Source organism: Talaromyces proteolyticus (genome assembly GCF_021365285.1).
Source record: "Talaromyces proteolyticus strain PMI_201 chromosome Unknown BGW36scaffold_1, whole genome shotgun sequence".
NCBI classification, from domain to species: Eukaryota; Fungi; Ascomycota; class Eurotiomycetes; order Eurotiales; family Trichocomaceae; genus Talaromyces; species Talaromyces proteolyticus.
In genome coordinates, this window is record NW_025764277.1 from 3,800,167 (window position 1) to 3,826,366 (window position 26,200).

The window sequence follows — 26,200 nt, forward strand, 5'->3', positions numbered from 1 at the left end:
CACATGTCTGCCGTCATTAGCCTAGAGCGTTAGCTAATTCAGAATTTTCATTCATCCTGTGTATACACGCTTGGTGGTGGGCTGCCGTTGTCGCCGACTGCCTATACGAGTTGCGTCAAGCCGGCGATTGCCGAGAATGATAGACCTTTCTTTCCGGTTCCATCAATCATTCCATCTCTAACCTCATAGGGCTAGGGCTGTTACTGTCTGCCCAGGCTCCAAGGATAGTAGTAATGTAGAGTTTAGTGAATTTCTTGGCAGACAGGGATGGGCAAATACGTTCTTTCTCCCCCAACTGTACGATCCACGTCGCCGATGCTTGACTGGCATACATTGGTCAGTTATTCGTCAGCTTACCGCATAATTATGTCGATCATTATTGCGGGCTTGCAGTTGCCCGTAATTAAGTTCCCCATATTTGGAGCACGGGCCTCAAAACCTGCTTAACCTGATTCGCAAATTACAATACTTTCAGGCTCTGCCCGACTTGTATACGTTATTTTCAGACCACGTTCAACTTCTAGCGGTATTTTTACGAGCAACTGTAGTCCCCACTAGATTACCAAGTGCCTATTTAATACGGTATGGGTAAAGCCACCGGTCTGGACCCTCTCCCTGCATATGGTAAATCCAGGCAATTAAATCGTATGGATATGCCTTCATCTGTTGCATGACCAGAACCAACCAACCAACAAGCCAGCTAAAAAATCCCATCCTACGCGCCGTAACCCTGTAAGCTTACCGCATCATTCATGTTGCAACTTCATTGTACAGAACACACCGTTACGCTAACTCGGTTAGGGTTGCTATGAAGAACTTTATGCGCCCGTCAAAAGCAGGTCTGTGTCAGCTTATTGCAGTTGGTCAAGGCTCATACTGAATGCATCTAGGTTCAGAATTGTACCCAAAAATTTACTTAGAGTTAAATCGTGGCGTTTTAGCCACGTATCATATGCCATACACCGTGATCCTGCTCTCATAGTGAGTCTTTTAACCGTTCTCTAGTAACTGCCTTGTAAGCTCTTGAACTTCGGCAAGTTCCAACTGACAGGAGTTACAACGTAAAGTTCTCGGAAGAAGGCTTGCCTTCTACTTTCGGCTGTCTTGATCTGAGTAGTTTTGCGTATGCAAGAGTGTGATCATGGGGTTATTATTCTCTTCGTCGGCGACCGGAGTCAACGCTCTACCGATGGGCCTTTTGTACGAGGCACAGGAGCACCCGCTCGTGTTTGCTGTGCCGGTCGTTATAAGCATTGTGAGATTCACCTCACCGTGCTGTAACTCGTTATTGACAGCTAATTCTTAAAGTCACTTGGGTACTTTCTTGCCACGGCAATCTACAACATCTATTTCCACCCTCTTTCCAAGTTTCCCGGGCCTAAACATTTGGCGGCGTCTCGAATTCCACTCGCCCTCAAGCGCATGTCCGGGGAGGAGATCGCCATGACATACGAGCTACACATCAAATATGGTCCCTACGTCCGTGTGGCTCCTAACGAACTGAGTACAATCAACCCAGTTGCTTCGAAAGATGTCTACGGTCAGAACACCGCAGCCGGGGGTATTCCCAAGGATTTCAAAGCGTATTACATGAAAAACCAGCGCAAGGATGGCACTGAAGGCTTGTTGACCGCTGATGATAACGAGCATTACCGCCAGCGAAAGGTATTCGCGCCAGCCTTCAGCGACCGCGCCATCCGTGAACAGGAGCCTCTCTTGAAGAAGTATACAGACCTTTTAATTGCGAAATCTTTTGAGAAATGTCAAGCCGCAGGCAAAGTTGACATGGTAATGTTTTTCAATTTCGCAACATTTGACTTTATTGCCGATTGTGTCTTTGGAGACTCTTTGCACCATCTTGAAAGCATGGAGTACCACCCTTTCCTGGCCAACATCACCGCCACGGTGAGATTTAGCGCTATGCGGAGAGTGCTCAGGTCGTTCCCCATCATACAGGCAATCTTCGAGGCTTTAATGCCCAAGTCTATGATCAAAAAACGGCTGGAACACGTCAAGTTCTGCGACGAACGCGTCATGAATAGATTGGCAAACAGCAACCCTAGCCACCCGGACTTTTGGACCCTAGTTGAGCATGCTGAAGCAAAAGGCCAGGGCCTAACCAAGGGTGAGATGCGGCAAAATGGCTTCCTACTTCTCACAGCCGCAACGGAAACGACATCATCGCTAATGAGCGCACTCACCTACCTACTCTGCAAGAACCCTGACAAGATGAGGAAGTTGCAGGATGAAGTTAGAGGCGCCTTCAAATCCACTGACGAGATGAGCACTATCACCCTCCCGAAATTGCAGTACTTGCAAATGGTTATTGAGGAAGGCCTTCGTGTCTATCCTCCCGTGCCGGGTGGCCTCCCTCGCCGCGTTGTTGTGCCAGGAGCTATGCTTGACGGACACTCACTCCCAGTTGAGGTAAGTGATAGTTTGGATCTCGACTTGTTTCTAAATTATACAATTCGCCTAATATACATAAAGTCAGTCGTTTTTTACTCACAGTACGCTTCTTATCATTCGCCTACTCATTTTGCTCGACCACACGAGTTTATTCCTGAACGGTGGGGCCGAAGTCCTCCCGCTGAATTCGCCAACGATCGTTTGGAAGCGGTTCAGGCTTTTTCGGCCGGGCCTAGGGATTGTATTGGAAAGAAGTAAGTAGCAGACTCACTCTTTGGAGGTCCAAAATATATTGACATGGAACTAGCCTTGCGTATCATGAAGCGAGAATGCTCCTTGCTAAGTTTGTATTCACGTATGACGTCGAACTGTGCGAGGAGAGCGATGACTGGATTAAACAGAAGGTATATATTGTCGGTGCAAAGAAACCATTGTGGGTGAAGTTAAACAAGCATGAGAGAAAGAACTGAATGAAAATAACGTAGCATATTCCGAGCCTTCATTGGTCTCTGTGAATGGACTGTGGTTTATTGTTTGGTTCGATTGTCTAATGCAATATTGAATTATTTTTAAAGATTATGGTAAATACTGTAGGGCTATTTGTGCAAATATATGGCAATTCGAAGTCATCAATTGATTCCTCCAGTTGTGAACCAAACATCCGCCGGAACACTTGTTAAAATCAAGTCATGGGCCGAATGATATCCAGTCTGCCCTTCCTCTGTCCGATAAGCAGAGCACAACTCGCCACTCTAGACTTCGTAACCGAGATTTATCCATAGGAAGATTCAAAATTACATGAAGTTAAGGCTTAAACGTCGTGGCTCCCTGCTCCTGGCGAGTCCAGGCTTGATAGAATAGTTGTGGTCGCAATGCCAGGACTACACTACAGCCTTCCGCGTGTCGGCATATTACGTAGATCATATGGTACTGATGTGTATATAAAGACTTTATGTCACTAGGATAGCAAAGTAAGCCGTCAATTGCATTCTTGAAGCGCAACGAAACCTGTATAAATATTTCCCGTCCCTTATGTCTATTCTTTAGCGTAGAGTGATGCAATGAAACATTCTAAACATTTCGCCTAGCCTTCTTGCCCAGGTCGCCTCCATAGCTTACCAGCATTCGAACGGCATCCACCGAACCCGCCTGAACTGCAAGGTGGACTGGCGTCCACCCACTCAAGTTTCTGATGTTTGGATCTGCACCGCACTCGAGGAGACGCTGCAGAATGACCAAATTCCGTCCCAACACAGCAACATGAAGTGGCGTGTTTCCTTCGCTGTCGGGATGATCTACAGCAATGCTGCTCTTCAACAACATGTCAATCATACTCTCATGGCCACACTTAGCTGCAATATGTAGAGAGGTCTGGTAGTTTTCATCGCCATCGGAGTCGTCGTGACTTGATAACACTTCATCATTGTGTGGTGTGGCATACGTGGGATCATCGACGTAAGAGAGTGTGAAAGAGGCGGTCGTTTTAGGATTTTGCCTGGATTCAGCAGGAACTGGTGGGTGGGTGCAGTCTGAAGTTGGCCAACGCTCTCTGCTGTCACTCCAAGTCATTGAGAAGTTGCCACTGGTGCTGTCCGGCATAAAAGGGTAATGGTCCGAGTGAGATGTGTTGGGCCACGACACAGCTCCATAGGCCTCTATCGAGGGCGGTACCTTATTCAGGTCTGCCAATCCACTATCTAAGCTTTTGAGAGATAATACCTGTCAGATACTGCATAGTACACAGGGTCGATCGCATCTTGGTGACCCACTGTGATAGAAGCTTTTTTTCCACTAGCATGTCGTGGAACTCATCCGGAATATCTTGTGACCTTCCACTCAGCCGGCTGGATGACGATGTAGTAGACTTTGGAGGAGTGAGCAAAATATTTTCGTCATGGCTGCTTCCTGATGCGGCTGAGTCTGCGTATGCGCTGTGTGTTTGTGCTGGAGGCCTGTGAGCTGGAAACTCTTCACTCAAGGATGTAAAAACTTTTTGTGACGGTCGAGGTTGAATTGCTCTGTTTCTAATTTTAGGCAAACTTTGTTCATTGTGCGTAGCATAGGTTTGCGATGGCCTTTCATTTGTGATTGTTGATCGATTGCCTAGTGGTTGTCACTGTTATTGGGATGTCTTGTTGACCGCATGAAAGCGAAGGGTATCCAGAGCCTGTAAGTCGTATACTTGAAGACTTCATGACACTTACTTCGATACTTTCGCGCAGCGTCTCTATTCTGAATTCTCCGACGTGTAACCGCATTCAGTCCAGAATATTGTTGACTAGCCGGTTCAACATAGGGCACGTAGGCATTCAGTTGATTGTAGTGCTGACGAGACGTTGCGAACTCATCGGCGACACAGTTGTTTTGCGGTGGTACCTGTTCAAGCGAATAGCTTAAATGCTTTGACATAACGATCAGTTTCGAGGCGCTGTTAGTGGCAGGAGCTGCCTGGATTTTATCGTGTTATATACAGTATTCAGTTTGTGAACCAAAGTGTTTAATGAAGATGAAAAACATGTAGTTATTTTGAATGAGATAAGCTGTACCGTAGTCGGATTCCACGGCTTAAATTTGTCAGCGCTATTTTGAAACTATAAATCTGCATATGCGTTTCAAAGTGAGAATCCTGATCGATACAAAGATAAGCCCGCTTTTATTTTCAATACGAAACCACTAGAATATGAAATAAGCTGACGTTGTAGTAGGATTTTATTGGTAAAGCCTGTCGGCCCTTTTCCGAACCAAAAATCTGCATATACTACAATTCGAGATGAAAATCCTAATCGATACAAAAGTGAAGGCCGCTAGTAATTTTAGTATAGATACACTAGCGCTGTATGTTCAAAAAGTCTGTGTGATAATAGAGACATGATAAAATCCGTTTATTAATAACTTCGTAGCTACGTATTGATGGTGGTTCTATCACTGCGTATTATTGCGAATGAGGACTTAGACATCCAAGAAACTCAACTTCTAGTTCTGATCTCCGTTTACGAAGCGGCTAGTCTAGGTGATGAACTTACTTTCAGTTGCAGTCTCCACTTCCTATGATAGTTACGGTGCTGATTAATTAGTTTGTTTTAGTTCGGCGCCGTCTATATCATTCATTACTAGAACCCAACTATTAGCCAACTAGTGCAGTATAACGCGCCATGGAATGGTCTGTCAAAATCATGGTTTGTATGTGTTATTTTTCCCTGAAAATTTCTAGAATTTGCCATTATTTGGATAATTATAAGCGATTAGGTCTATTAGTAAATTAGGTATAAATTAGATCTAGTTCACAGTTATTTAAAATTTAGGCTTCTTCCCCTTGCAATTTAGTAACACACTAATACTACGCTAAAATTCCTTACACTAAAATCAGCCAACACCAACATAAACACATGCATGTCTCATCCCAATCCAACATCTATTGTAGCGTTACGTAATCCAAACTCTATTGCACAGTTACGTAGTAGCTGACTCTTAACGTTCCGCAAAGTATTTTGGTTGGACTGATTCGATTGGTCTAGGGGCTTGCAGGGGTGGCTCTACGCAGCCGTTGGACCCTTGTTCGCAAAGGTTGTCACGTTTGGACAGCTTCTCAGCTAACTAGAGGTTGAATATCATGTGACCTTACTGGACGTGCCTCTATATACGTAGAACGGGTTGATATTTAATCCAACTGTAAAAGCAGATAGAGTTCTAAACATATCAATTGACACTACTCCGTACTCTTGATCCAATAGAGGTCTAGTAGTAATCTGGTACACCTCAGTCGAAAAGGCCGACCTTACATAATTTTCGAGATCTTACCTTGCGTAGGCTTAGTCACGGTCGGGTGACTAGTTACACAGATAGGGTCTTCTACAACCTCAATCGAACACTTTTCATTTTTTGTATCTTCACTCCGCACTAGCGTTCGGGGCAATTCTGTCTAAGTAGGACCCTTTAGACCTTGGCAATTTCTATAAAACTTTTGTAAAGTTGCTCTTGACTCCCATGTCCGTACTCCTATAGAAATCCCATAACGCTCTTAATCCCGCCCAGTGGAGTTCCAAAAGTTCCAATGAGAATTTCCATCAGTCCCGCTGGACTATCCACCAATAACCGACTTGATATGTAGCATCCCCGGCTGTAGCAATCATCTAGCACCGCTCGACCCTCATCGGGCCTTAGGATATGCCAGCCATTTGCAGCATTGATTTAAAAAGACTTTGCCTTGTATATATCTCAGGAAGGGAAAGTCCATCTCAATTATGGTTGTACTGAGGGATTCTAAAGTGCATCTGGTTCTGTACTTCAGCTGTTGCACTGGCTCAATGCATAAATGGGGTGGCTTTGCATCTAGCACACTAGTGGAGCATTTTGATGTCGAGATTAGCATTCCCGGTTGACTGTTTGGACATCTTAAGCTGTGGTAGTTCATGGGGTGAATTTGAAAGCTTTTAAGGAAGGAACGATATGCTGGCTCTAATAAAGATCAATGCTCTGATACATGTCTAAATGATCAGCTATAATAAAATTAAGAAATCCTCCATTAGTCATATATAAGGAACTTCACACATTGGGTAAAGCGGAAATATCCCTCGCTTTGGACTGATACCATGCGAGAGAGAATACCCGATCAACGTGATATTGAACGCCGGTGAACGACCCAAGGAGACTATCTTACAGCGGTTCAAAGGCCGTGAAAATCGTAGTAATTGATGTACCGCAGCCATTACAGGATCAGACAAGCCTGCTGTAATGAAACAGCATAGGTTAAGAGAGCTCACAACACTCCCATAGAGCACTCTTTGGCTGCTACTAACCGCCATTACTAGCATATTCGTCTTTCAAGACATCATTGCCCCAGTCTGGCGCTGCAAGAAGAGGATTGTTGCATATTCTCAGTCGACCAGGTCAGCATAGGCGGTGATTGAGTGACCAACGTCATTCCCTTGGCCATAAAACTGGCCTTGGCCGTGGATGAAATTCCTTTAAACAGTTGCGGTAGTTCCTCATTTGCTCTATAATTATCAGAGGTTTTCGTTTCTTCAAAGCCATCTTGATTTATATTATGTGTAGAATTCGGCCCTAGCTACTTAATTTGATTGAGATAGAGCAGAACTAGCTGCACACTAGTAATTGCCCAGGCTACTAGAGGGTAAAGGGGGTCTTTGATCTTAATCTCAAGAAATTCCTATATCTTCAACAAATTTGTCTGCTGTAGCCATGGCTTCAATCAACCAAGCAATTAATTATATACATTGAATATCTTGGAAGGAATGAGCCTTAGTGGCCTATATGTTACATAAATTGACAAAGGAGCGCCTGAAGGACTGCAAGGTAGTGGATGAGTGAGCTTCTTAGTATTCTTTCTAGTCAAGTGTACTTTTTATATCCACTCATAGTAGTTAGCAAGTTGTTTACTGTTTGTACTTTTCTCCAATTCCTCTTTGGACGACTGGCCTCTGCGCAATTCTCTCAACCAACTGTAGGAGATGTGGAAAATCCTTCATCTCTTTATCTGTGTATCCATTGAGGTGCTGATTTTTCGCCTATGGCTAGGTCCCAATGTCAGCCATGGAGTATTTCCCTTTGCCCAATCCAGCTGGATATTCTTTAGGTTGACCACTGTATTCGCTGGATAGCTGGATTTCAAGAATGCCAAACACTCTATATGTTTCTTTACGGAACCGATTGATGGCAACTTGTTGGCAAGGACGATGTCAGCGTCGGTGATAAGCAATCACAAGGCGGTGTGAATACGTGTGGGAAAACTCGAAGGCGCTCTGTTCTGAGCCACATTTGAAGAAGCTGAGATTCCTTGGTACAGAGTACCGCTGCCATACCAGAAAAGGAGCCATTGCTGAAGCTCGCTTGCTCCAGTTGGTCTTTGAATCCAAAAATATTATGTTTGTCAAATTGCAAAAGGTTGAGGAGTTCTGCACAGGTCTTCATCACTGTGACGGAACGGGATTGAATAGTGTCTATGATAATTGGGATTCGGCCTAGTCAAAGTCAGCATCTTAAGTATCTAAACAATAATATATGATTACTATTTGGATTGAGATGAAGAAACCAATCTTTCTTCTACTCGTTCGTTGATGTATCACTGCAAAATATAATATCAGCGACAATGGCTTAATAATTGTGGAATTGACTTTCTAATAGGAGAGTAGTTGTCCATTGAGTATTCATAAGTGTCAGATGGGTCCTCGAGAAATATTTGAATTTTTGAGCCATTGGGGGTATTGTCTGTGACTAAATAAGGACTATTGTTCTGTCTTTGTTAGATGGCTGATTTATAGATAGAAATGTTGGACTCAAAGTTGACTTTACACTGACAATTCTGATGGTTGTAGAAGTATATTTAATAATTTAATTTTTAAAAATTTTATACTTATCGAAATCTAGTTATGTTAGGTTTTGGCAGGACGATTCCGGCAAGAGATATATTTCTGCAGGAGATCTCCCACCTCCCCATACTGATTGTGATTTTTGTAACACGGTCTGGCGGGGCCGTGTCCGGGGGTGTCTGGAAAGACTAGATGTGGGTGAGTTGAAGCTTCATCGATTGATATTGATGCTATAGAGCAAGACTACTAGCGAGGAAGTTATCGGTTTTGGTTATATACTTAGGGAAGGCTTCGAGCCGAAGGCTATTCGAAGCCGAGTAGGCTTATATTGATAGTTATGTCAAATATTATACAAAAGATATTGCTTGGTTTCTCCCCTCTAGGTGGGAAACCAAGCCTATATGCCTGAGTCCCTACCCCAGGTCATTGATATCTAATCTAACTAGATAAAGGCATATATCGCGAGCTGAGGGGTACTGGCATCATGCCCGGGGCCTCATGGTATCAATTATGACAAGTTACAATTGACCCCCGGGATATTCCTAGCCCCCCGGTCCTGCCGGATCAGGCATAAACATGCTTCCTGCGTCTATCCCCGTTACAGTTTTCTGCAGGACATACCCTGCCAAGTGTAGATAGATTAGTTTGGGAGCATAGGTTTAGTTCTTCAGAGTTCGACTTGTTGATGAATAGACTCCTGTTTTTGATCTCTCGCTCTGGAACTCTGACAATAGACCTCTCTTAACATGTAGGGCATCACATATATATAGCAGCCCATCTGCTCCTCTTAATAAGAATACAACAAGATACATACCTCTGCACCAACTTCACCAAGAAAGTTTAGTGTTGGAATTTCTGAACATTGAAAAGGCTCGATATTGGCATGGCTACAAAGCGCTTTCCGCTAAAGTAGGAAGGCGCCTTTATTCAAAATGCGCTTTCCTGTCGCCAGAACACGTTGTGTGCCCCAGATATTGTAAAAGCTCAACTTGTAACCCTAAAAATGGCTTTTTGCACTTGGTATGTTCTCCTGCTCACGCCTCGACCCTGATAGAGGATTTTTTTGCGCCAGTGCCAACCCCAGCCAGATTGGTGAGTCGTGGATGACCTAGCGCAAGCTTGACAAATAATTATAAGATTTCTAGACAATTAAGTTTTTTATCACCGCTGCGAAAGGTCTAACTGTAATGGGTTGGGTGCTTCTTTCCAAACAAGAAATAGTCCTGCTAAAAAGTGGGCACTCTTTCTGTTCTGATCCGTATACGACCGATACGGACTGCGAACTTCCTTATCTGGTGGCATGTCGGCCCAAAGCGGCTAAAGCAGCGGCAAATACGACATATACGAGTTCGCCAACTCCCAATGAGGAAGTGAGTTGAAATTAACTTTCATCCCTGCCAACTATGTGTGAATTTTAAGCAGTCTATGTAATCATACTATCATGTCTATCACGTATAAGAACCATGCTGGAACGCTCCCACATCCAAGTCTATATCTTTCCGGCCTTTTCATTTTCTTGGTATCGAATTACCGTTAATCCTTCAGACAGAATTGTAGTACTACAAAGATGAAGCTTTTCAGATACCTTGCCATTACTGCATTGGCTGGAGCCACACAAGCCTCTCCTGCTAAACGCGCGGTTGACGACGCTACTATTCTCAATTATGCACTCACTTTGGAACATCTTGAAGCTGCATTTTATGCCACTGGGCTGAAGAACTTCACTCAGGTTGATTTCATCAACGCCGGCTACGCGGACCCGTTCTACATCAATTTACAAAGAGTGGCGTCAGACGAGGCGGAGCATGTTACCTTTTTGAGTACAGCCCTCAAGAGTAAGCGATCCACGCCTCAGATAATGGAAGGGCCGCATTAGTTAACTCTCTACGTATAGGTGCTGGCGCTCCTGCAACCGCTGCTTGCGCTTACGCCTTCCCAGTCACCGACGTGGATAGTTTCATTGCCACCGCCAACATCCTTGAAGGTGTTGGAGTAAGTGCATACTTGGGCGCGGCCGCCTCAATCGCCAATAAAGCCTACTTGACTGCGGCTGGCTCCATCCTTACTGTTGAGGCTCGACACAGCTCCTACCTCCGCGCTATAGCTGGTGAAGTTCCTTTTGCTCAGCCTTTTGATGATCCTCTAGATCTCAATGAAGTCTACACCCTTGCCTCTTCTTTTATTGTGTCCTGCCCTTCATCCAACCCATCGCTACCCGTGAAGGCATTCCCTTCCTTGACGGTCTCTTCAACTGGTACTCTCAATGCTGGTTCTCAAGTTGTTCTAGCCACTAGCAGCAATGCCCAGGCTCCGAGTAAGGTTTATGCAGCATTTGTTACGGTTACAGGCCCAGTGTTCACGACTGTCACTCCGTCTGGCGGTGGATACTCAGTCACAATCCCGAGCGGCGTAATGGGTCAGAGCTACATTGTCCTTACCTCCAGCAACGGAACTGTCTCCGATGAGAACATTGTCGCTGGCCCTTCTGTCATAGAGGTTGGCGCAAAGAATGGCAAACCTTCGCCGACAATTACTCCTTCTATTCCTTCCAGTACTGGTGTCCTACCATCCAAAACCTCATCTATTCCCCAATTCACAGGCGCTGCCAGCGCTATTGGGGTTTCATCCGGCGTCATGAGCGCCATCGCTGTCGCGGCAGCGATCATTTTCGCATAGCAAGGCAAGATGGTTACCTACCGATTTCCTTCTGAGCATTATAAAACGAATGTGTTTGAAATATATCGCCCCTTATTATGTGTTATTTTCTGGTTTTACTTCTTATCTTCTTATAATTAGCTAAAGCAGTGCTCTCATACCTGTATAATCTCTCTTACCCTACCGTGTCTAATTGAAACGCTGCGATTATCATCGTCACCTAGTACGACATTTCGGAGATTAGCACCTGGATAATCGTTGGTGTAACTTTTGTGGGGACACAGAAGGCGAACTTCTCATCCAGATGCATTGGCAGCGTTATGTGCAGGATGCTCCCACGGTGGCGGAGAAGCCGCTTAGTAAAAACTCTCAAATACCGGACTATTAATCGAGCCTTAAAAATTCTCCTAGACAATACTACTATCTTGAGTATATGCTTGAAGTATATAGTAACGTTGACTGCGGTAGAATTTAGATACTTGCACTAGTGTAACACCCAGTAGTGACTAACCAGTCTGTCTAAATCCATTTTGTTTATCACATCCAGACTCTTCGATGAAAACCAATTGATATGATTGAAATTTCGATACCAGATTATGTTGGTAAAACGCTCGTAGTTTAGGGTTTGAAACATGGTAGACCCCAGAGGCGGCGGCTAATCCATTACAGCCACAATTTTGAACACTGAGTGGGTAGACATTGTGTTATTTTTCTTAAGGGTCAAGCATCCACCAATCAGAGAACCCATTCATGGCCAAACACTCACACGTAAATACCAAACTATTCAATGCAAACAATACAAACACCCACTTTGTCAATGAGCGATTTCCTTGGAGATCTCCAAGGAGATCAACTCATACACTCAATATGAGGCACAAAACCTTAATATTCTGCTGACCAACTTGATTCTTGAATTTTTACAAGTGTTGCTTCATAATATATTCTCACACAATATATTCAATTCGAGAAAATAGATCACATATCAATAAAGAAATACTTATTTTATCTATATACCACAGAGTATTAAGAGACGTTTTTTACATAATAGATTCAAATACTACAAGCAAACCTTACAAGATTATTCTATAGATTCTTTAGATACATCATATGTATATCGTACATTAAGATAGAGTGCATTCTTGATTGGGGACCAAGCGAACTGAGCGCTACTATCATGCCGGTTCTGCTCTATAGTGATCGTAATGCTCACCTGCTTCGCGCTTTGAGAGCATCTAGGTCAAGGAAGTTGAGGTTCATAGATACTTCACTATATTCAGAACTTTGGCTTTTCTGATCATAATTTCGAATGGTTCGATCATTCCCCATGTTGATGTGATACTTGACATGCTCTAATACGCTTCCTTCTCCTTTTAATTCAGCGTCTGTTTCAGTCTCGTGTTTCTTTTGTTGAGTCATCTCTTCTGTCATATGTATATGGTTTGACCAATCTTCATAAAGCAAAATGGGTGTCGAATCATCAAAAAGGTATCCTTCGTGGGGGGAACAATTTTGAAGATCATCCTCGGCTTGTTCGTCACATCCGAGTGTCTTAGGATGATTGACCATCCACGATGACTGGGATTCCATGAGGATTGATGGCACAGGACGAACAAGGCGAGGAAGAGCGTCATTGCGTGGATAGTGACCATAAGAAAGACTATAGTCCATGGCTGCCGATAATCGAAGGTGAAATCTAGGACATCGGAGAAAGGCATCATGCCAGCTGGATGTGCGACTTTTCAGACCGGCAGCTGATGAATGATCTTGTTGGAGGAACAACCCTTTTATCATTGAATATGCTAAATGGAGTATACGGTTGAAGAGAATTGCAGCCTCATCCATAACGTCATAGAGACTTTGAGACTGGCGTACAACTTTAGCAAAACAGTTTAACTGTTGTTGACGGGAAGTCAATTGCGGGAAGGAGGATGATAGCTTCAGGTCTACCGCGGAAAGTATCATCGGGAAGGCGGCGTAGGCAACTCTAAAACTTCATCAGTGATTTTTCTGTACTTGTCATTGGCCTGCTAAGCCATAATATTGTGGGGAAAAAATCTTACAAGCTCAGCGGCAAAGTTTCAATCTGTCCAGTTGCGCTAAAGTCTTTAATAATTCGAGTTGCGGCCGCGGTCGCATCTCTAAGTTCATTTCCTATTGCCTGTAGCTGGTTGCTATGTCGGGTTTGGAAATATTTGAAGTGACCTTCCACCATGAACGCTTCATAGTGAGACAGAGCTACTCTTGCGGTGCTAATATACAAGCCCATTTCAGTAGACACCTGGTAGAGAATCTAGAAGGACCAATGACTCACTGGTACAATAAAAATGTCATGTTTTTAAACATGGTAACTGGTTTAGTGGCAATTGAAGAGGACGAAATAGAGTGTAGCTTGATATTAGCAACTTCCTTCCATTGAGACAGGCTACTCTTGATTTTCTGGATCTTAATAATCAACTCTTCGGATTCTTCTGGAGAAACTGATGATCGTGATAACCCGTGAGAGTAGACGATCGAAACCAAGTCAGTTAACGTTATGGCTAGTTCACATTGCGTCTGAAAAATGTCGAATAGCACACACTTTGTTGCCTGATTATAGACCATGGAATGTATAATCTCAGGTGCGAAGTCCCTTTCATCCAGCCGGTTTTGCCACATATTGAGGTGATTTGAGGTGATTTGAGAGCCTCGACGCAGTCCTAAACATATAATTCTATCCCGCAAGAGAATTGACCAGCATAATCTCTTCAAAGATATTTTGTCATCTTGACGAGAGGAAGATTGAGCCACGTGGGCATCGATTATCATCGTAGTTTCGATTGCGCACGATAGCCATACACTGGCAGATTGCGGACCATCTGAGGAAGTCTGATATGCGAGGAGCAATGCACCTTGAGCTCTTGCCCAACTTCGATCTTCGGCCTTCAGGTTAAACATTAGCTGCACAGCAACGGGTTAATATTCGTTTGAACCTGATTAAATTCAATAAAAGTTTAAACTGACTTTTGCTCGATTATAAAATGAACTTCTTGCAGAACGTTTGTCATGAAAACCACATTTTCGCACAATATCCTGCGAAACAAACTTCATGATAGTGTTAACTCAGTATGAAATATTCATTTTTCAAAAGAACTTACCGAACAACTGGCAAAGAGGAGTGCTTGAAATACAAATAGGGACATTTTCCGACCGCGGCTTGTTCCATCATTATGTCCATAGTACATATGCCAGAAATCAGCCTCGTCTAACACTGGAAGACAAGGTTGTACGTTCAGAAAGTACTGTTGTAAGAATTGAAGGATTATGTTATGATCTGGGACGTGCATGCAACCTTTAGATGCTAAAAACCTAATATCATCCGCGGGCAAAGTGGACAAGAAACTGGTGTCTAGAAATTGATGAAAAGAAAAGAACACATTGCCCAGTGGAGAAGCGGTGGCCATAATTTCCTCAATTTCTAATGATCTCTGGGCTGCGAAAGAATCTTGACGGGAAACAATGTGAGCCTGATTTTCTGGCACAGACGCCATAAACTCGTCGAAGGTGATCTGTGAGATCACTTTATTATTGAAAGATGCAATACGATAGACATTGTGGTCTTGTGTTTTGTCATTGTCAGATATCTCAGGCTTTGCAAAACGGGTTGGTTTTCTGCAGACTAACTCAGCACTGTTTATCAATCTGAAGCCTCGGTGATCTCTGCAATTCGAAGGGAATTTTAACAGGCTTTGGTCTAAAAGTGAATTAGTACTCACCTGCTAGAAGCGGTCGTGTACGGTGCGCAACCATCATTTTTATCCAGTCGGCAGTTGGTGCAGGGACAACCATGTATCGCAAGGTCGCATCGAATCTTCCGCTGGTGGCAGGAAAAGCAGGCCACGCGAGCTCTTGTTCTGTGTTGCACCATTTTTTACCTCAGCTCAGAAGTTGATATAGATTTTTTGTTGGCAATAGAAGCCTTGTACACAGCACCCAGGACGAAGATACGACTCTTCCTGAAAGGGAAACCCTGTATCTCTGCAAAACGGAAAATTGTGTCGATTAGTTGGTGTGTGATCATGCGCATAGTGCTCGTAGCTGAATAACGTATCGGTATGATTACGACTGATCTGGGGATTACTATAATTATAGTATTCTTGACGCGAAAAGTTCTTGGCTAGTTTAGAAAATCCGCGGAGTACAATTTCACGGTACAGAACAGAAACCTTAGCGTACACACGTACCATGCGTCATCTTGGCAGTTGCTCGGTTGCCATACCACCCATGGCTGAGTATGCACAGTGCTGTCTACTTCATGCCTAATGAAATGAAAATTATGGATATCAATTATACTTTAGGGAGACTCTTCTGCTCTGCCGTGATCGGATTGGCAGAAATCCAAGCGCAATGTTATTTCTAGCTTCTACGCTAGCGAGTCAACAATGCTGACTCGGTTTTTCACTTTCGTATGGAGAACTATTGGCTGGTTCTGTTTTCCGACCGTCCCAGTGTATCCGCACCTACCCCTCATTATTGTGGGGTTTATTACACACCCCAGACCCCAATAAACGAAAAATTTACAGGGTACGCCTAATTCAAGAGCCTAGGAACTTGAAATCGCTGGGAACCTTTGCTGCTCATATTTGGTGGGATGGCTATATGTCAATTCCGCCGCCAGAGGTGAGTATGAAACGACGCAGCAATCAATGATCACAATTTTAATATGATCTAGGTTATTTCTCCCAGTCAGTCACTTGGGAACTTTTCACGTATGATAAAATCATATCATGGTATGCTAAATGAAGGATTGGCCATTCAAACACTAACGAAGTCCTTGTGGTGACATGGGATCGACTATAACTGAGACCCTTCCCTAAACCGCATCAACCCTAAGAGTTCTCGCCATATTTTCTATTGCTGCCAAATCCGCGATGTCTGAAAGCTGCATTACGTCCTCATTATCTCATGGTCGTCCATCTGGAAGGACACGCCAGGTGTTGGATAGCGCTCGCCGGGCGAAAAAAAGAGAAACCGACCGGCAATCACAAAGAACTGTGCGCGAAAGAACAAAAACATATATTTCTTACCTGGAAAAGCTGGTCACGGCCTTGGGGCAAAGCAAAGAAAATGGACAATTCGAAACTTTAATACAGCAACTTCAAAAAGAACGCGAGGAGAAAGAGAGACTCAAGGATACCATGACAAGCATAGGTAAATTAGTTCGTGGAGTTGAAATCTCGGATTGTCCAAAGTCTGAGGATGCGGAATCAACTTCATCTTCATTGGCTGTGTCAGCAACAACAGATTTCAAACTATACGACGAGATGTATAGAGTGGTAGCTTCATCTAGGGGAAGTGACACAGTTCTTTACGGAACTTCCTCAATGGGAGAACTGCCAATACAATTACAGGTGCACCAGCAATCTCCTGGTCCTCTTCCTTCATCTCTCTCTTTATCCAGTCAACTATCACCCATACTTAATTCTGGTCTCGGCCAAACAATGCCAAGCTTGACAATGTCTGTTGCTCCCACTATAAGTCTGCCAGATGAACTTTTCACAAATGATAACGACAATATGAGCATATTTTCTGTGGTAGACAATGCCATTAATATGGTTCAGGAGCTGGGGGCTAGTGTGATATCCACTAATATGTTACAAGATGCTGATATTGCTATTCGGGCGGTCTTGTATGGATGGGTGGAAACTGAGGGGTGGTATACCCTAGATATTGGATGGCAGCTTCTTCGTCAATTTGATAAATGCCTATTCTCCACTGCAGGTAGTGTGGAAAGATTAGCCATTCTGAAACTTCTGAGATTAAAACTACGAGTAAGTCTTGAATAACCTTCAATATTATGAAGAAAATGCATTAATAACGGAAAGGATAACGTTGGCCTCGGAGGTGAGAGTAGCCATTCCCTGCCCCCATTCATGGCCCGAAGGTCTGTACTATCTTTTACTTCAATGATCTTCAAAGCTAATGTACACTATCAGATCACCACGGAGCTTAAGCAGACAACAAACTCTAGTCGATTATTTTGCATGGTGTGTTCCTCCTGCGCTATCATAATCTTAACAAAATTGACGACCAGAAGGCCAAAATTTAGGGAGTTTCTAGTTCTCAAAGGAGGTACTTACATGACAAGAGAAAATGTAGAAAAGTTTGCAGCAAGTCTACAGTTTTACTGGCCTTTTGACTTGCAAGATGTTTGTCTAAGGAACCGGCATACTTGTCTCTACTCCTTCTCCGGTGCCTTTAATGAGAGATTTCAGGATATCCGATGGTGGACATTGACTCCTGAATACTTCGAACAAAAGCGTTTCCTAATCGGCCAGATGCCAGTATTCGAACCTAGTGTGGAGAGACTATTTGATAAAGAGAGTCCGGCAACAACCTACTATCCATCAGCAGTGAATGCAGACATCCTGATACCATAGTAACAAATTTTACAAGCCAAGGGATTCATTAAGATCTGAATAGAAATTTTTTCTGTTTGAGTATGTTCTATTCTCTTCAAACTACTCCGTCCAAGGACCCGGTGAGAATTTTTGGAACCTACTGCGAGTTTGCACGCGCGCTATGCTATGTCACACAAGAACCAGCATTCATATATCTTCCAAGATGTGAATAGCTTGAAATGGAAATACCCATACAAACTCAATCTAGTATATAAGATCGAAGACAACAACTAAAGGCGAGAGGTGTTTTAAAAACATGATGGGTAAGCCCTGTAACGTTCAGGAGTGCGAGTCAGCTGCGGCCTGGCGCTAGACATAATTCCCAACCGAACGGATCAACTACGATCACCCTTCTTACATCTTGGTCAAGAAATAACCGAAAGACGAACCGTTAAAAGACCCCAATTTCTTTCTTATCGTACGTCCTAACATTATTCTCATTGTAAAGTAGATCGTGGAGACGCCGAGTTGGCTTTGACTTGGAGGCTACTAGGCAGCCAATCAGAACGCAAATTCCCAATGTAACAAGGTGCTGGGGAAGCTCTGCGCGTTTTAAGGGTAGCGTTCTGGATAGAGTCTTAATGTATATACAAGGAACAGGAACTAGTCAGTTGATAGCGATACAGCTCGTTGGTTACACCTCCAGATCACCGCTAGTCAGTGCTCGCTGATACGCTCCATTCTATGAACCATAACCGCCCTCCATTCAACAGAAACTAGGTTATCCCAATTTTTAAAGCCGCCAATGTTACCTTCACTAACAGTATACTAGTTTTGCAACTGCGCCTAGAAGTAGCTAGTAAGTCTGTTATGCGCTAGTGTAACGAATGCGATATAGTATGTGTATTGAACTCGGATAACCAGTCTGGTTGGGAAAATACGTACAGTTGACGATCACTGAGTCAGCATCTCTGAGTCAGTGCGTAGGTAGGAAACGGTGTGGCGAAGCTGAGGATGAAGGTGCCGCGGATGCGTATTGGTGTATTATAAATACTTAATAGAGTTGTCTCTAAATATACTTTGGGTATTAACTGACTAACAGCTATATTGTTTTCCCTCTTGTTTATTGTGCTCTTGTTGATTGTGCTGAGATTAAATCATGGCCTTTACAATCCCAGCTCTCTTTCTCAACGCTGTCTTGTTAGTAGACGCGGCGGCGTCTTCATACCCTACGTCATCTTGGACTCTTCAGGAAGCGAACAAACCCGCAACTGTCGTGGTGAGTTCGCTGGAAGGTCCAATTGACGGTCCCAAATTTGATTATATAAATAGTACAGTCTACCAATGGTGGTATTTTGATGTGGTGAGCTCTGATCTAGAGTCTTGCCTTACTGTTCAATTCAACATTGGCTCCGAACTTGCATTGGGTTTTGGAAATGCATCAGAAATCCTTCCTTACGTCGCTATCAACGGAAAGTTCCCCAACGGCACATTATTCGATATGGCATCAGTCCCTGCCACCAATATAACGATACAGACCATTGGACAAGGTTCCTCTGGTGTTTGGGAAGGTACTGGCTGTAGCTGGGAGGGAACACCGGACCTTTCAGAGTATGTTCTCACTTTGAATGCACCGGAACAAGGCATTCAGGGAAGTGTATACTTGAAATCGGTAAGAATCAAAGTCTACTCCTGATACAATATTCCTCTATTGCAAATCACCCAATGCGGTACTTTGCTAGACGTTTGAAAGCAGTGGTAATTTAAAGACAATTTATCCCAGATATCGCCAGCTCAGTATCCTTTCAACCTTCTTTCTCAGCAGCTTTATAATGTGAGTGAGAGTGTTCTTCCGGGCTTTTACTGGGCGAATTCGATCCCAGGTGCATTGGGAGGTGTAGACCTCACTATCAGAGGTGATCGACTATTGTTTGATGGAAGTGGTTACCATGACAGTGTGAGTTCCTGTGCTTCTTAACACCTTGAATACATTTTAATAACTTTATATTGGACTAGAACTGGGGAACAATTGGACTACCGAAAGTTGCTGGGAGCTGGTACTGGGGTCATGCACAAGTAGGAGACTTGACTATCGTATTCTCAACAGTTGAAGGACGCACCCAGACAGTCAGTAGTATTTATATTGGCAATGATCCTACGTTGATCATCATTGGGAATGTTACTGTGACACCAGTTACCGGAAGCAATTATCCAAATGGCACTCTGAATATTGCCCTCGATGCTGCTTTTGACGGCAAATATGAGTTCTTGATTGTTCCAACCGATATAGTATACTCTACGCCGGCACCTAAATACACAAGATGGATTGGTATAATTGAGGGTGGACTTGTTGGTGGAGAAAGCCAGAAAGGAGTCGTCTTGTGGGAATACTTCTACTTCGGGTGATTCTTCATAGTAGCCCTACTCTCACAAATAATAGGGCTCCTATTTGATCTTCAATTCCGTTATCTACTTTACCGGTAATCCTCAGCATGCATTCATACCAGATGTTACCGGACTTTTTGTGTATAGCCCTTGTAAGAGAATACAAATGGATATTATCCACAGGCCTTATAGATGAATGTCGGTCATTATCAGGTAGACTCTAAAATACCGTCCCCACCCTCTCTCCCTTCTTCTCCCATTCCCTTTCAACTACTATCTTTGTTATCAACCACACTTCGAAGTGTGTATGGGAAGGAATTTTCGTTGTAATTATCCGCACAATCATTACATGTTATAAGTTAGTTATTAGTCTCGTTAGGAACGGGTTCATTTATATCCGAGATTATTGTGGTAAATGGTAAATGTACCAATACTGCCTAGGTACACGTAGCTGAGAGGCTTACGTTGAGGCACAACTGGACGATTAGTAGTAAGATGAGATACCTCATTCTGACTTCTCACAAGTTTCAGACCCTGATACTAGGAACGCCACCTTAACAGGTTATATAACGAGCATATGATCAGTCTTTTTCACTTCTCTTTCTCATGTGTAGTCAGTAAATTACGATTTTTTTCTCGTACTATCAATAGCTCATTCATGGCCATGATCTAGATCTTGGTATTCTGATAGATAGCTTGATTAACTATCTTTAATGAATTATCAGTATATGCTACGTTATACCCTATTTAACTAGTAATATCTGAGGCTGGAATTGTCATAGATTTTGAGGCTTTTTCGGGCAGAAAAACTACGGAATACTAAATCAACATAGTGGGAGTATTCGAGCCTTAAGCTAAGTATCAAGTTGTTAACATACTTGATGTGAATCAAATAAAATCAATTCTGTCGTTATAGGTCATTTTGAATAGTCTTAACTTTATACCTCTGGAAAAGTTGAAGAAAGTCAGGCTTATCAATTTTGTAAATCCGAGCCGCAAGTGCTGCCACTATTCCAGTTTGACCAGCTCCAATAATCGCAACCTAAACTGGTTAAAGTCATATTCTTTGTAGGGGCCCACATATCTCAAGATTGCTCGTACCTTTTGCACACAGGTCATTGTTCTCAGCTCTAGCAAGTGTGCCACGAGCTTAACAGACAATTCATTGGAAGTTCACTTACACGTCTTGTGAATAAATCTAGGAGATGCAACTTACTAGAAACAAATCGCAAACTCTATGCCTTCAAGTGGAAGTGGATTGTGACTAAATTGAAATTTCAACTGAATTCCAGGAAACCATGGGATACGCTATAGGATAGGGTCTCAAGTTCACGAACCGTACTTATTTGATCTTACCCAGATGATAAATCAGATTATGGAGTACGCAATACAATCGCTTCAGAGGTGGTTAGGGTGGATCGGCCGGGAGAACCAGATTCGGGTATGTTAAATGTTATTAGGTGGTTGCGGGAAGTTAAATTGGAAGAGTTAACCCTGCGTGTACGAATTGATGTGCTGAGGAATATCGTTTTCCAGGTGAAAAATCGGCTGAGTATCCTAAGAGGTTTTTTGCCAGAGATTACGATTACGCAGGGAATCAGTTAGAGTTTAGTTTGTAAGGTGAAGGAAATACGAATAGTGGGGGAATTTCGTGTTTAAGAGAAGCCCTATCTACGATCAACGCAGATTTCACGCAATAGATGAAAATCAATTTCAGTCCTTTTTTCATATTCTAACAATCAATTAATCACTTGCTTTCCCAAATACCCTAAAATTTCAATTCGATGGCTCAACGTGGCAACACCCTATCCCTCGCAAACTAACAATGGTAGGCGCGTCTTGCCACATTAAACGAGTACATCTACTTCATCATTGAATCTGGATCCCTCAATACTTTTCACGTTCTTACGTCGGCTCTAGTAACTTACGGATGTCACTTACAAGCAGGAGAGCACTAGTGAGGAATCCTAGATTTGCTTCTAGTTAATATTTGAAAGCCCAGCATCGACATCTCTCTTACTCCTTTTTCCATTACCAGCAACCGCCCAGATAGAAGAAAACTGAGACCAGTATAGATCAAGGTTTAAACTATTTCTAGGGGCATAAGTGGGCCTTTTCACTGAGCTACCTGTATCACAGCATGATCGAAGTAGATATCGCAACTCACTTCTTAGGGTCAAAAAAGTCACAGCGCAGCTGTCTGCCAGCTACAATTCACTCTATTTCTAACCTCACTATACCAGGATCAACTCTGTAACTTTACTAAAATACCCCGACGTTGTCTCTTGCCACGCCTCCTCCAGCTATTTCACCTGATGTTGGTACTATATTTGCTGCTATTCAAGCACATACAAAGCACATGGATACGCGTTCTATTAGTCAAGCACGAACCCTTATAGAGAACTATGTGATTGTCAAGTGCAAGTATGAACGACGTAAAGAGTAACAGCCCTAGTATTTATAGCTTGAATCAACGCAAGATCACTGGTTTTATGAAGTGTGGGTGCATAATAAGGGCAGAACTAAGCTTATATAAGACATCATATAAATATAGTTTAAGATACCTAGATATTCGTGCTGCTATAAGGGGCCTTTCGTATACTAATTAAAGGTGGGTTTATTACCGGTAATCTGCGCGGTTTCTCGTATTCACCGTCAGATGGGCAGGCATAGCTGTCGTTACTTATAGTTCTTAGGTTGCCGTCCTAGACTACTGCCATCTATACAAGTTCCTTACTCATAGAAAAATCCGGTAAAGTGTTCATGGCGAGTCAAGTTACGGGCCTGTATCCTGGAGGGTATAAATGGACTGCTTCATTTCTTATTATATCTTCTGCTCACTTTTATATTTGGCAAATGAACACAACATAAATAAGCGGACTACTTTCTTTTGTGGTCTCTAGAATATGGACAACGAACTGCTTCCTACATACTGAGTAGCAAAAATTTTAACAATATTGGACTACGTCCGGGATCTACCTTGGAAGATTATTATTAAATAACGGTCAACTAGGTGCATTCTTGAAAAATCATTTTGACATCCTACAGCTTGACATGTGAATGCAGTTCACGTTGAGCCTCTTCCCTCAGTACTCGTCTCAATATCTTTCCACCTGCACTTTTAGGGATCGCGTCAACGAATACAACACCGCCAGTTAAAGCCTTGTATCTTGCCAAATTTTCTGAGATGAACTTGCGAACCTCAGTTTCATTTATCACTGCCCCTGGTCTTCGTGCAATATATGCTCGAGGCCTTTCTTCGTTGTTATTTTCCAAAAAACGTACTGCAATAACCGCACAGTCTATGATATCTGGGTGTCCTAGCAGAGTAGCTTCGATTTCAGAGGGTGAAACTTGAAAGCCTCTGACCTTTATCAACTCCTGAATATTGATAATTGTCATTTGAAAGCTCAAATTAGGGTGCAGCGTTTTCGTCAAATTTTCACTTACCTTCGTTCTGTCCACAATATACCATTTCTTAGATATTCTGTCGCAATATGCAATATCTCCTGTCTTGAGGAATCCGTCCTCGGTAAACGATTCGCTATTAGCCTTCGGGTTGTTGTAGTATCCTGGAAAGACCGTTGGACCTCGGACACAAAGCTCGCCTCGGACATCAAAGTCAGTTATGTCTTTTCCATCTCCATCGATTAATCTAAGTCATCATTATTTATTATCACACAAATCAATTGCGCGACTGAACTTACTTGACGTCTGTGTTGTACAAAAATTGATTTCCAACGCTGCCTGTATCGTCCGTTTCTGGATACCGGAAACAACTCAGTGCTGATGTTGTTTCTGTCATTCCCCAGACTTGAGTAAAGATACAGTCAGGAGCACATAACGCTTGGAGTCGCCGTTGCGACTTTGCATCGAGTGGAGCGGCGCCACATGCGATCGCCTTGATTGAGAGAAGCGAATACTTGTGCCTCAGAGGTGACATGATGATTGCAAGGACCAAGGGAGGCGCCACACCTATCTCAGTGATATGATATTTCTCGATGGCGGCAAGAAAGGCTTCAAGCTCGAAACGTCTCATGACCCATGCCTTCGCACCACTACGCAGCGGGAAAAGGTGCATAGCTGGCACAGACGCTACGTGGAAGGAAGGTAGAACATAGAGTTGTCGAGACTCCCACGGCCTCTCTTTTGTCTGGTCATACATGAAGTGAAATGCAGTAGCATTATGGTGGGACTGCATAGCAATTTTTGGGAGGCCTGTTGTACCTGATGTAGTGAGTCTAGCAATTTCTGTCGTTTTCAAGGCTTTAATATCAGTGATTCGATCCCAGTCCTGTTCACCTTGCTGAAGGAGCCATTCCCAAGAGCGGAAACCTGAAGGAACCCTCTGGCCACGGGTGTTGAAAATGAAGATATTCTGTTTGGAGAGGTCGGGAAGAGCCTGTTGAAGACTTTCAAGCAATTCTGGCTCCACAATAAAAAGTCTTATTTCTGCAACCTTGCTATGGTGTCGTATTTCTTGGGCCCGATAGGCTGGATTCATGCCCGAAAATATTCCTCCCGCCCCTATACCCCCTAGGAAACATGCTGTGTACATAATATGTTGATTTGTCAATACTTATATCAATGAATATTTGGATAGGGGTACCTACATCATTGAACGACATTATACTAAAACAATCGCCTTTTTGCAACCCAGCTTTTCGGATTCCTGCTACTAGCTTTCTTACCATTGAGCGAACTTGTGTCCATGACATCGTCCTTTCCGGATTCTCTAGGTCATGGTATATCTTGGGCCCCGTAGTTAGTATTGGAGCAGGTTTGATTATCAGAGTTGGGGCGCATACGGGTTTCTCATGATCGTAGTCGCAGTTACCAAAGGCGTAAGATACAATATCCTCTTGTGGAAGAGGGCATCGCTTAGGACTGAACCAAGGCATTTCATGTAATGTACAGATGGTCAAAGTATGATTCTTTTTTCCTTCGGAAAAGTAGGATATGTCGGTGGCCTTGCAGTGCCCAACAAGTTCTAATTATCATCTCTCTGGGTTCACATCACCATATTCTCTGGAACAGTAGTTGGTCTATGCTTTACGACTTTGGACAATTTGCCGAGGTGGCCTCGGTTGAGAGGTAGAAATGCGGAGAAATACGTTACGACTTACTGGGACTACTCATACTAGCTGTTATAAGTGACAGTCACCAGTTACTTGTTCTTAGCATCTACAGTAATGTCAATACAGATGTGGGCACGAAAAATAGTTCTAATGTGGCGTGCGCTAGCTTTTTTAGCTGTTATTATTATGTTGTATTGATACATATTGTGATGATTTTATTGCAGCCTCTCGTCTTTTCTTCTCAGCCGCCTCCCGAACCTTTTCGTCATATACAGTGGCAGCTTGGAGTCGACATTCTCAATAGTTTGCTTGTGCTCCTCATACCTGTTCCTGGTCCATGTGGCGCTGCCGCATGAGTTCCACTTTGGCCAGACTGAAAACGTCTAGATGTCTCTCATTTTCTTCATAAATAACTTAATAGTCTATCCATGCCTATTAATTTTGACCTACGAGGTTAATATAGCTAGTAGTTCTTAGGTTTTATTTTCCAGAATCCGTTTTGTGTGGTCAGGAGGTAGCCTGCTACTCTATCCTTTCCAGCGGAACTGGGGAGCGATATGCCAAACGGCATGATGAGCTACCAGCATCTCCAAAGATCCATCTCTAGATGGTGTTTGTGGAGAATTTGATGTCATTGTAGTCGTAATCTAGGATAACACTTTGTCGGAGTTCAGCAGATGGAGAATGATGGCCGACCTATCATGATATTTTTGACTGCAAATTACTTATTCTACACATCCCGAAAAAGTGTGAGAGAGCTTTAAAAGACCAGCCAGTATTGTTTATCATTCTCATTTATGTCCTTTTAAAATTGATCATGTGTCTGTAATTAACGTGGATGGAAGCAACTTAAGATTTTCGATCCAAATTTCTATGGGGTACTCTAACACTGCACAGTTCTGCCATTAGTGCCATGTTAGGATTTAGAAAGCAAACTGCTCGAACAATGCTGAGCCTGTGAGGTCCGCTG

The 26,200-nt window shown here is 43.2% G+C and overlaps 8 protein-coding genes across 8 annotated transcripts; 4 read left to right on the forward strand and 4 right to left on the reverse strand.

The window, feature by feature from the left end:
- Positions 1 to 1,141: 1,141 nt before the first annotated feature.
- BGW36DRAFT_422563 (cytochrome P450) lies at positions 1,142 to 2,879 on the forward strand (the record flags this gene model as incomplete). Its single annotated transcript, XM_046219718.1, has 4 exons — positions 1,142 to 1,255; positions 1,309 to 2,427; positions 2,491 to 2,663; positions 2,717 to 2,879. 4 exons carry the CDS (start codon positions 1,142 to 1,144, stop codon positions 2,877 to 2,879), a joined length of 1,569 nt encoding a protein of 522 aa, XP_046078662.1.
- A 479-nt stretch (positions 2,880 to 3,358) lies between these two features.
- Positions 3,359 to 4,941, reverse strand: BGW36DRAFT_368629 (uncharacterized protein). Its single transcript, XM_046215014.1, has 3 exons — positions 4,614 to 4,941; positions 4,179 to 4,512; positions 3,359 to 4,111 (listed from the first exon to the last, which is right to left on the reverse strand). The coding sequence occupies exons 1-3, from the start codon at positions 4,816 to 4,818 to the stop codon at positions 3,481 to 3,483; spliced, it is 1,170 nt and encodes a 389-aa protein (XP_046078663.1). The 5' UTR covers positions 4,819 to 4,941; the 3' UTR covers positions 3,359 to 3,480.
- A 1,479-nt stretch (positions 4,942 to 6,420) lies between these two features.
- Positions 6,421 to 6,784, reverse strand: BGW36DRAFT_368632 (uncharacterized protein). Its single transcript, XM_046215015.1, has one exon. The coding sequence runs from the start codon at positions 6,776 to 6,778 to the stop codon at positions 6,557 to 6,559; it is 222 nt and encodes a 73-aa protein (XP_046078664.1). The 5' UTR covers positions 6,779 to 6,784; the 3' UTR covers positions 6,421 to 6,556.
- Positions 6,785 to 10,302: 3,518 nt separating this feature from the next.
- Positions 10,303 to 11,411, forward strand: BGW36DRAFT_285205 (ferritin-like domain-containing protein; the record flags this gene model as incomplete). The annotated part of the gene is made up of 2 exons (XM_046210298.1): positions 10,303 to 10,570; positions 10,630 to 11,411. The coding sequence occupies 2 exons, from the start codon at positions 10,303 to 10,305 to the stop codon at positions 11,409 to 11,411; spliced, it is 1,050 nt and encodes a 349-aa protein (XP_046078665.1).
- Positions 11,412 to 12,596: 1,185 nt separating this feature from the next.
- Positions 12,597 to 15,294, reverse strand: BGW36DRAFT_436248 (uncharacterized protein; the record flags this gene model as incomplete). Its single annotated transcript, XM_046221444.1, has 6 exons — positions 12,597 to 13,374; positions 13,451 to 13,639; positions 13,702 to 14,327; positions 14,391 to 14,471; positions 14,525 to 15,056; positions 15,164 to 15,294. The coding sequence occupies 6 exons, from the start codon at positions 15,292 to 15,294 to the stop codon at positions 12,597 to 12,599; spliced, it is 2,337 nt and encodes a 778-aa protein (XP_046078666.1).
- A 660-nt stretch (positions 15,295 to 15,954) lies between these two features.
- Positions 15,955 to 18,070, forward strand: BGW36DRAFT_457370 (uncharacterized protein). The gene is made up of 5 exons (XM_046221964.1): positions 15,955 to 16,046; positions 16,099 to 17,197; positions 17,252 to 17,310; positions 17,363 to 17,413; positions 17,464 to 18,070. Exons 2-5 carry the CDS (start codon positions 16,298 to 16,300, stop codon positions 17,804 to 17,806), a joined length of 1,353 nt encoding a protein of 450 aa, XP_046078667.1. The 5' UTR covers positions 15,955 to 16,046; positions 16,099 to 16,297; the 3' UTR covers positions 17,807 to 18,070.
- Positions 18,071 to 18,926: 856 nt separating this feature from the next.
- On the forward strand, positions 18,927 to 20,173 carry BGW36DRAFT_354426 (uncharacterized protein; the record flags this gene model as incomplete). Its single annotated transcript, XM_046213519.1, has 3 exons — positions 18,927 to 19,439; positions 19,551 to 19,724; positions 19,784 to 20,173. The coding sequence occupies 3 exons, from the start codon at positions 18,927 to 18,929 to the stop codon at positions 20,171 to 20,173; spliced, it is 1,077 nt and encodes a 358-aa protein (XP_046078668.1).
- A 3,021-nt stretch (positions 20,174 to 23,194) lies between these two features.
- Positions 23,195 to 25,053, reverse strand: BGW36DRAFT_436253 (uncharacterized protein; the record flags this gene model as incomplete). The annotated part of the gene is made up of 5 exons (XM_046221445.1): positions 23,195 to 23,533; positions 23,603 to 23,807; positions 23,860 to 24,730; positions 24,762 to 24,903; positions 24,961 to 25,053. The coding sequence occupies 5 exons, from the start codon at positions 25,051 to 25,053 to the stop codon at positions 23,195 to 23,197; spliced, it is 1,650 nt and encodes a 549-aa protein (XP_046078669.1).
- Between the last annotated feature and the right edge of the window lie 1,147 nt (positions 25,054 to 26,200).